This window comes from Sardina pilchardus, chromosome 18 (assembly GCF_963854185.1).
Source record: "Sardina pilchardus chromosome 18, fSarPil1.1, whole genome shotgun sequence".
NCBI classification, from domain to species: Eukaryota; Metazoa; Chordata; class Actinopteri; order Clupeiformes; family Clupeidae; genus Sardina; species Sardina pilchardus.
Window position 1 is genome coordinate 28455838 of NC_085011.1, and position 10000 is coordinate 28465837.

The following is a 10000-nucleotide window of genomic DNA, read 5'->3' on the forward strand; positions in this document are numbered from 1 at the left end:
GCTTTCTTCCACTTGGATGTTTTACACTTTCATTTCTTCCCTACTTTCTCTCTTTCTGTCTTTCTTTTTTTCCTTCCTTCCCCTCTTCCCTCCTTCCTGTTCCCCTTTGTTTTCTTTTGTTTTTCACTGAGGCTTTTTTTGTTGTTGTCCTAGCCCCAGCCCCTGCCTTGTCCAAACAGGGAATACACACACATACATACACACACACACACACACACACACACACACACACACACACACACACACACACACACACACCCGTCCTGCCTCAACCCCCTGAAAACCGGCAACGACACATTATTGTTTATTCAAGCATTTGTTGACTTATTTATTTGTTTACTTCTGGAGGCTAAACTTTGAGGATTGTCTGCTGTGGACTGTCTGCGGAGGCACTTCGGGGCGGTGTGTGTGTGTGTGTGTGTATGGCGGTGTATGTGTGTGTGTGTGTGTGTGGCGCTGTGGGGCGGTGTCGCGGCGTTAACTATTGATGGCGGCGGCCTGCTTTATTTAGCAGCCGCGTGGAGCTGAGCGGTGTGGTACGGTACGGTGTGACGCGCGCCACTGTCCCAGTGGCTGATGGGTACTCTGCGAACACAGCTGAAAGAAGGGAGTAGAAAAAACAACGAAAAGGGAGCGACCCAGCTGCATCCGTTGCTGCCATATGGTGCCTGCAGAAAACACACACACACACACACACGCACACACACACACGCCAAAGGCCTGGGTGCTTTTCATGCACCTCCCTGGAAAGCAACATCAATTATAGAGAGAGACATCAAAGATGGAGCGGGCCGCTGCTGACTGTTGACGCCACTGTGTCACCAACGCCGCCTGCGTGGGCCCTTGTTCTCCTCTACCTTGGTGTTCTCCTCTGTGAATGTGGCTGTGCTTGGGACTCTCTATCTCTCTATATCTGTATCTCTGTATCTCTCTCTCTCTCTCTCAGTCTCTCTCTCTCTCTCTGTCTCTCTCTCTTTCTCTCTCTGTATCTCTCTCTCTCCCCTTCCTGTGTGTTTGTGTGTGTGTGTGTGTGTGTGGTTGAGCAGGTGTTTGTTTGAGATGGTGTGTGTGTGTGTGCAAGATGTATTTTGTATGTGTGTGTGTATGTGTATTTGCATACGCCTGAGCAAGTGTTGTGTGAGTGTGTGTGTGTGTGCTTTCCTGTTTGTAGATGTCTTGTTTATGTACATGTTTTTCTACACCAAGTTGTTTTCATTGTGTGTGTATCTAGGGTGTGTCTACACCCTCTCATTCCTCTCACACAAACACACACACACACCCACACACACACACACACACACACACACACACACACAGACAGACAGACAGACAGACAGACAGACAGACAGACAGACAGACAGACAGACAGACAGACAGACAGACAGACAGACAGACAGACAGACAGACAGACAGACAGACAAACACACACACACAGACAGGCTACTACAGTTCCTCATGGCGTTGAGTTGATGCCCCTGCGTTGCAGCCTGTCCTTAGCAGAGCTGCGTGTTTGCCTGGGCTAATGAGCACCAGTGTGTGAGCCTGACGCACAGACATACACACACACACGCACACGATGAGCACCAGTGTGTGAGCCGGACCGCGCTGACCTTCTGGTAACAGTGCCTTGATTGAGGCAGCCTGATGGCCGCAGGCATCTCCATTCATAGCACACAGAAGCGGGGGACATCTAAGGCTACTGGTCATTATGGGTCATTTTCTCATTTTCTCGCACACACACAGCTGGTTTTCATGCCCCCCGTGCATAACCCAAACAGCACAGGCATAACCAGCAGTACCGTGTGTGTGTGTGTGTGTGTTTGTGTGTGTGTGCGAATACATTTGCATGAATGCGTGTATCGTAAAAAGCACCAAGTATCGTCCCTTTCGTTTGAAAATTCTAAAACAAAGATGTTTGTTAATACCTTAAAATAACATTTGATAAATGAACCTTACATTTTTCAGTAGCCATAAGTGTGTAGAGTTGAACAAAATCTGATTTGATTCTTACCGGGGCTTTTACCTCCTGAACTATCCCATTTTGTTTACCATGCTCGGAGTTTAGTGCTGGCCTGGTGGGTCACATATTGTTGTCCTGTCACACACTGTACATCAAAGATTCTAGGGCAGAGCAAGATGGATCACAGGCTGGATAATACGATATGTTGAAGTACGTTCTATGACTCCATGGGCGCCATTTGGGTAAGCTCAGGTGTCGTCACAGACGCTACTGTGGGAATCCTATGGCACTGATCCTAAAATATTAGCTGATCCATCTTGCTCCACTCTAGAATCGTTGCTGTACATCAACGGTTAGCTCGTCGCTAATCAAAATTCCACTGGAGCTCCAAGCGGTTTTGTGCGTGCAGGCTGCAGCCTTACAACAGTGTTTTACAGCTCTTCGAGTCACAGTAAAATGTCATTTTGGAACATAGCTAATTTCGATACACTTATGGTGTGGGTGCTTGCGTTTCTTTACGAATCCTCCGTCTTAGTTTGTATAGAAATTAGTATCACTATCAAGTGACACATACACGGAAGAGGACGCTAATAAGAGACGGACGCTAATATGTGATGTTCTGATATACGTGTGCATGTGTGCATCTGTGTGTGTGTGTGTCTGTGTGTGTGTGTGCATGTATATTTGCATGAAAGCGTATATACGCGTGCATGCATGTGTTTGCGTGTGTGTGTTTAGTTTTTTTGGGCACATCACCTACTTCATGAGAGAGAGGGAGAGAGAGAGAGAGAGAGAGAGAGAGAGAGAGAGAGAGAGAGAGCAAGAGCGCCTGTGGAGGGCGAGCAGGTGGGGGGCTCGGGGGTCTTCATTAATTGGTAGTGTTGGCGGCGTGCTCACTCTCGGCTGTTTTGCGTGTGAAGGGAGCTCCTGGTGGACAGCGCTAGCCACTAGCCGCCGCGCTGAGGGTCGCGCTGAGGTTTATTAGCCGCTAGCTGCAGCGTTGAGGGTCGCGCTGAGGTTTGTTAGCCAGGGCCCCCCGGCATACACACACGCACACACACACACGCATGCACACACATACACACACACACACACACACACACCAGGGCCCCCTGGCTAATGGCCGCTGGAGCACAATTAGCAGCTGCCCTCCAGCCTGCGCGCCTCGCCGCACGAGGACCTCGGGAGACGGACGCCGAACGTGCGCCGCGCTCAGACGTGGCGTGGAAACGCGAGCGAAGAGATCCATCACGCCGCCGGCCGCCAGCCGTTCGTCTCTCGGGTCAATTACGGCCCACTCCAGAAACTCAGTCGACGCTCCGGAGAGCTCTCGCGCGTCCACTCCGGTCCACTCCGGTCCGCTGTGCGCTCCACGAGGAGCCGTGACTGGCTTTGTTTCCGGGAAGGAAAAGTAGCCCTGTTATTGAGAGCAGTGGGAGACCCAACTCCTGCACACTCCTGAACAAACACAGAGTTGGAGAGGGTGTCTGGTGAAGCACACCGCCTGCCTGGCAACTGGGCTGGAGGAGAGGAGAGGGGGATGGAGGGAGAGAAGGGGAGGAGAGGAAAGGGAGAGGTAAGAAGAGAGAAGTGCAGAGGAGAGGAGGAGAGGGAAGGAGAGAGAGATGAGTACAGGGGAGAGGAGAGAAGAGAGGGGTACTGAGGAAAGGAGAGAAGAGAGGAGTTCATAGGAAAGGAGAGAAGAGAGGGGTACAGAGGAAAGGAGAGAAGAGAGGAGTACAGAGCAGAGGAGAGAAGAGAGGAGTTCAGAGGAAAGGAGAGAAGAGAGGAGTACAGAGGAAAGGAGAGAGGAGAGGAGATGAGAGGGCTTAAGCCAGCATCCCTGCTGCTGCACTACCAAATGAGTGTGAGTGTGTGTGAGTGTCATGGCCTCTGGAGATGCGCTGGTTTGGATTGCCAGTGACTAGTGACTAGTGACTGCTCAGTGCTGTCCTCTGCATTGGGCTGTGATTACTGTGTGTGTGTGTGTGTGTGTGTGTGTGTGTGTGCATGACTAGTGACTGCTCAGTGCTGTCCTCTGCATTGGGCTGTGATTACTGTGTGTGTGTGTGTGTGTGTGTGTGTGTGTGCATGACTAGTGACTGCTCAGTGCTGTCCTCTGCATTGGGCTGTGATTACTGTGTGTGTGTGTGTGTGTGTGTGTGTGTGCATGACTAGTGACTGCTCAGTGCTGTCCTCTGCATTGGGCTGTGATTACTGTGTGTGTGTGTGTGTGTGTGTGTGTGTGTGTGTGTGTGTGTGTGTGTGTGTGTGTGTGTGTGTGTGTGTGTGTGTGTGTGTGTGTGTGTGTGTGTGTGTGTGTGTGTGTGTGTGTGTGTGTGTGTGTGTGTGTGTGTGTGTGTGTGTGTGTGCATGACTAGTGACTGGGCAGTGCTATCCTCTGCATTGGGCTGTGATTACGGCCGCACCTGGCCCATCTCCTGCTCAGTGCACTCTCCCAGGTAATGGACGCCCACTCAGCTCCAGACTCCCCCACTCCAGTGGGAGCCTCTCATCAGTGGCCTTGTTTGGGCCGCAGTGGGGAAGTGTGTGTGTGTGTGTGTGTGTGTGTGTGTGTGTGTGCGCGTGCGTCTGTCTGTGTGTGCGTGTGGGTGAGTTCCTGGATATGTGTGTTTGTGTTTGCGCATGTGTGAGTGTGCATTTGTGTGTCTGTGTGTGTGTGTGTGTGTGTGTGTGTGTGTGTGTCTGTGTGTGAGAGTGAGTCCCTGGATGTGTGTGTGTGTGTGTGTGTGCGTGTGCGTATGTGTGCCTCCATTTCAGAGTCACCTGTGGCCCCCACCGGCCCCCATCAGCTTCAAAGGCAGGGTGTGTGTGTGTGGGGGGGGGGCCGGGGTGAACTCATTTGGAGGGGGACATGCTTTTTAGCGGCCCTTTGAAGATCCTCTTTTGATCAGCACCCTTGTCCTGCCCCTGTGCTTCCATTCAGAGAGCTTGGGAAAGAGCAGTGGAGGGGAGAGGGGAGAGAGGACGACCAGACAGACTAGAGACAGGACCGCAGAGACCAGACCACGGAACTGGGACTCTCACAGAACTTCTCTGTGTTCTGAGCTCTTGAATTGGAGAACTTAAGCACGTGTGTCTGTGTGTCTGTGTGCACACAGGTCTGTTTGATGAATATATGGAAAGCACGAGGGGGCAGCTATTCTAAAGCGATTCTAAAGGAGAGGGACTTTTCTGCAAGACTCAGACGTCGTGAATTCACACACACATGCACAGTAATCACACGCAAGCAGACACATACACACCCACTCAGTGCTTGCTCTCACATGCACACACACACAACTGACAGTTGACAGTTAATATTTCTCCACATCCAAAAACTCCAAAACACTTCTGAAAAACTAGAAGTGTTTCCTTCAGCACACACACACACACACACACACACACACACACACACACTGTATGTAATGGTGTCCTGCACTCCTGTGTCTAGGCTCCCCCAAGGTGAGAGCTCCACTGGCGGAACAGGAAGAGGACGTGGGCACGGACGTAGACATGGACGCAGACGGAGATGGTGAGTACAACTGACCAGCACACACACACACACACACACACACACACACCACACGCCACACGCCACATACACACACACCACACACCACACACACACACACACACACACACACACACACACACACACACACACACACACCACATACACACACACCACACTCCACACACCACACACCACACACACACACACACACACACACACACACACACGGCCTGATCTCACACATACACACAGCTGATAGTGATTTATGCACTTGTCCTCTCCAACTCGTCCTCCTCCAAGCGTCAGACAGACGAGGCGTTCTCCTGACCGCCCTGCTTTAGCTGTGGACTCTGTGGAGGGCAGGAGAAGTGCTTAATAGGCTCTATGCTAATCCAGAGCAGCGCAGTTCATGCAAATCCAGCGCTCCATCCACACTACGGGGTGGAGGCTTCTCCGCAAGCGTGTGGGTGGAGCGGCACATGTTGGAGGTGTAGCGTAGAGACGTCAAACATGAACCATTAGAGAAGCCTGGAGGTGTAGACACACATTTTCCTCATTCGGGTCATGGCAGGTGAATATATTGCTACACACACACACACACACACACACACACACAGGTATGCATGCATGGTCAAAGTAACTCCAAGATTATGCAAAGGTATAGTGGGAGTGCTGAGAGGACAGCCGACTCCCGCTGACAGGTGAGTTCAGCAGGTATGTAGGTCACGACGAGGGGGTCGTCTTCCACATCTCTCCGCCCGCTCCACTCTCTCTCCCATCCTCCTGCTCCGTGACTTAATCAGCCCAAACTTAAATGGAACTTTAGTTAATGCGCCCCCCCCCCCCCCCCACACACACACACACACACACACACACACACACACACACACACCGCTCCGTTCCGCTGCTGTTGCCGTTTTAATGCATCTATTTTCGGTTGGTTCTTATTTCGCTCGCCTTGACCTGCGAGAGAGGATGAGGATAAGACGAAGACGAGGTAGGGGTGAGGAGGACGAGCATGAGAGAGAGAGAGAGAGAAAGACGAGTAGAGAAGAGAAGAGAACATTCTATCACTGCCGCCCTTTTGCCTCTAAAATATTCATGTCTCAACTTTCAACTCCACAGTGGGACTCCGTGTTTGAAAGTAGCCTGACCGTGAGAGTGAACTGAATCTGACTCCTAGCACCCTGGAACAATTCCCTTTTTTTATTAAAAAAAAGCACTCACTTGCTCTGATTTATGATCACATGTCTATGATTCTTTTAGGCCAAATCATCTTAAATGAAGGCTAGCACAGCGCTGGGCTCAAAGGGTGAAGGAGAGAGGGAGGCTCAGAGACAGAACACTGCCTGCTACTCAAGGCTACTGCTAACAGGGCCTCTTTGGAGCCCTCTCCTGTGTAGACAGAGCTCTGGGCCACAGTTTAAACTACTACGCACACACACACACACACACACACACACACACACACACACACACACACACACACACACACACACACACATACACACACACACACACACGGTAGCCTCTTTGGAGCCCTCTCCTGTGTAGACAGAGCTCTGGGCCACAGTTTAAACTACTTTCATGTCTGCAGAGAAAATGCAAAGTGCGGTTGCTCAAGTGCTATTCACCGGCAGGGTCAGATGTTGGACTCAAAACATTGTGATTTAACGAAGGACGGTGGGGAATGTGGAAGAATGGTGAAATGGGGTCTCCAACATTCACCCTCTCTCTCTCTCTCTCTCTCTCTCTCTCTCTCTCTCTCTCACACACACACACACACACGTCATTCTCTTTCCCCTGCATTTCATCTAAATTGTGAGAAAGCCTCAGATAAGCAGCAGGACATAGGGAAGATCTACACACGCACACACACACACACACACACGCACTCATACACACGCACAACACATGGTAGCTTCTGTACATGCTCTGGGCACTTGCACATTGCCAAACTTCTTGCACTTTGGCCTTCATTTAAGTAAGATCCATCGGCCTATTTGTCTCTGTGTACGTCGCACACTAATCTGCCCCCCTCAACACACACACACACACACACACATACACACACTCACGCACGCACACATACACACACACACCCTGTCCACCCCTGTCCTCTCCTGGTTGTCCGTGTTCCCCTGGTCCCCAGACGGGTCTGTGAACCCCCCCCCCCCCCCGGCTCCATCTGAATGGCAGCTTTTGTGCCCTGTGTGCTCCCTCCAGCAGATCCTCCTCCACAGAAGAGTCACCGCACACACACACACACACTTACACACAAACACATCAAACACACACCACACACACACACACACACACACACACACACACACACACACACACACACACACACACAAAGACCCTGTGCTGTAACCCGGGGAGAGGAGTCAAGTTTGTATGGTTACACACGCGCGCACACACACCAGCCAGCCTCAAAGGCCATGTGACATAACTCGGGGAGGAGAAGGGGTGAGCTTGTTAGGTTATACGCCTGCCGTGTGGCGTAACCCGGGGGGAAGAGGGGGGTGAGCTTGTTAGGCTATACACACACACACACACACACAAACACACACACCAGGCTGCAGTGTGGTGTAACCTGGGGTGAAGAGGGGGGTGAGCTTGTTAGGTTATACACACACACACACACACATACACACACACACACACACACACACACACCAGGCTGCAGTGTGGTGTAAGCTGGGGTGAAGAGGGGGGTGAGCTTGTTAGGTTATACAAATGCAGCCGGTGAGCACAATGGCCCTTAGTGTCCGAGACCTTTTGATTCCTCTCTCTTGTGTTGTTGCTCCTCTCTTGTTCTTGTGGCCCCCTCCTGGCTGGCCCGCGTGTGTATGTATGAGTGTGTGTGTGTGTGTGTGTCTGTGGTGAGCGGAGTGTTATGGGTGAGTGAGTGTGTGTGTGTGTGTGTGAGTTGTGAGGTGGAATAGCAATAAGGGGCTCCCCCTGCTGAAGAGGGGTCCTGGGCATTGCCACTCCTCCCACCCCACACTAGCCCGCATCCCCCCCCCCCAGGGCTGCTACGCACCCGCCTTTAATTGGCATCCACTGTGTCGCGCCCTGCCGTGCCCTGGCATCTTAGAACACAGAGGACTCCCCGGTCGACCACACACACACACACGCACACTCGCACACGCACACACACACTCGTCTCTGTGTCTCACACACACTCACGTACACAACAAAAACAGACTCCCTCCTGAGTCTGCCCCTCCACCAATCACCACACCCGCTATTTGTTCCATATTTGCAAGTGAAACTGGTTTGCTCAAGACATCCACCACTTGATTAGCTCTTTTTTAGTCCCCCCCCACCACCACCACTCCTGAGGGCCCCCCCCCCTCATGTTTAGTATTCATGTGATTGTGATCCGTGTCTGCGGGCTGGATAGGTCCAGGGTGCCTCTCAAAGCGTGGAGAACAGAGGAGCTCGGCCGCCACCGCCGCCGCTTCATCCATTTAATCCGCCTGAGAGATCGTTGATGCCATTCATTCTCTCTCATTGGGCTGGAGTGACTGCAGGTTGAACACTCGGGCCGATAAGAGGAGCGTCCGCAACACACACACACACACACACACACACACCCTGAGCGGCTCTGAGAGCCCATGATTCACACACCTATCGGGTTCCTTTTGTTTTTCCCCACTTTCTCATTTCTTCATTTGCCCTCCCTCCCCTCTCCTCCCCTCCCCGCCTCTCCTCTTCTCTCTCTCCATCCTTCGCTATCCATCTCACTCTCTCTCTCTCTCACTCTCTCTCTCTCTCTCTCTCTCTCTCGCTCCCTCGTTCCAGCGAGATGAGAAGTTGCCGTGAGAAACAGGCCGGACTGCTGGCATTAAGGAGCCACTCCATCACTTGAGCTGAAGAGAGAGGAGCTTTCATTGCCTCTGCTCCAGGAAATGCATAGTAGTGTCACTCGGTGTGTGTGTGTGTGTGTGTGTGTACAGACTGGAGTGCTGCATTTGCACACCTACGCACCTCTCACCCCCATGAAGCCATCTCTATTCATTACACCCCCTGAGTGGCAGTGCAATCTCGCCTGTGTGTGTGTGTGTGTGTGTGTGTGTGTGTGTCTCTGTCTGTACTTGTGTGTACATGTACTGTATGTTTTGTGTGTGTGTGGCTGTGTATATGTACTGTACATATGTATGCATGCGTAATTGCATGTATATTTGTGTATTTATGTCTCTGTATGTATGTTCAAAATGTTTACATGTCTGTGTTTGTTTGTGTGTTTGTGTGTGTGTGTGTGTGTGTGTGTGTGTGTGTGTGTGTGTGTGTGTGTGTGTGTGTGTGTGTGTGTGTGTGTGTGTGTGTACTGTATGTGTAGATGTGTGTCCTTGTCTACAGCATGTACTGTATATGTCCAAAACATTTGTGTTTATATGTGAATGTGAATGGATTTACACCCTGTATATGTGTATCTGCAAGATGTTAGCATATGTGTCTGTCTGTCTGTCTGTCTGTCTGTATGTGTGTGTCTGTGTGTCTGATTATTGGTCAGT

General features: G+C 51.3%; 1 protein-coding gene across 4 annotated transcripts in view; it reads left to right on the plus strand.

Annotated features, from left to right (window-relative positions):
* macrod2 (mono-ADP ribosylhydrolase 2) overlaps positions 1–10000 on the plus strand; it is a 537441-nt gene that overhangs the window by 515797 nt on the left and 11644 nt on the right. For all 4 annotated transcript variants that reach the window (XR_009936258.1, XM_062520021.1, XM_062520023.1 and 1 more), the window contains one exon: positions 5415–5495. Coding sequence is in view for 3 of the 4 variants with exons in the window: in XM_062520021.1 (XP_062376005.1) it covers positions 5415–5495 (81 nt within the window). In the remaining variant the exon portion in view is untranslated. The remainder of the gene's footprint in view (positions 1–5414; positions 5496–10000) is intronic.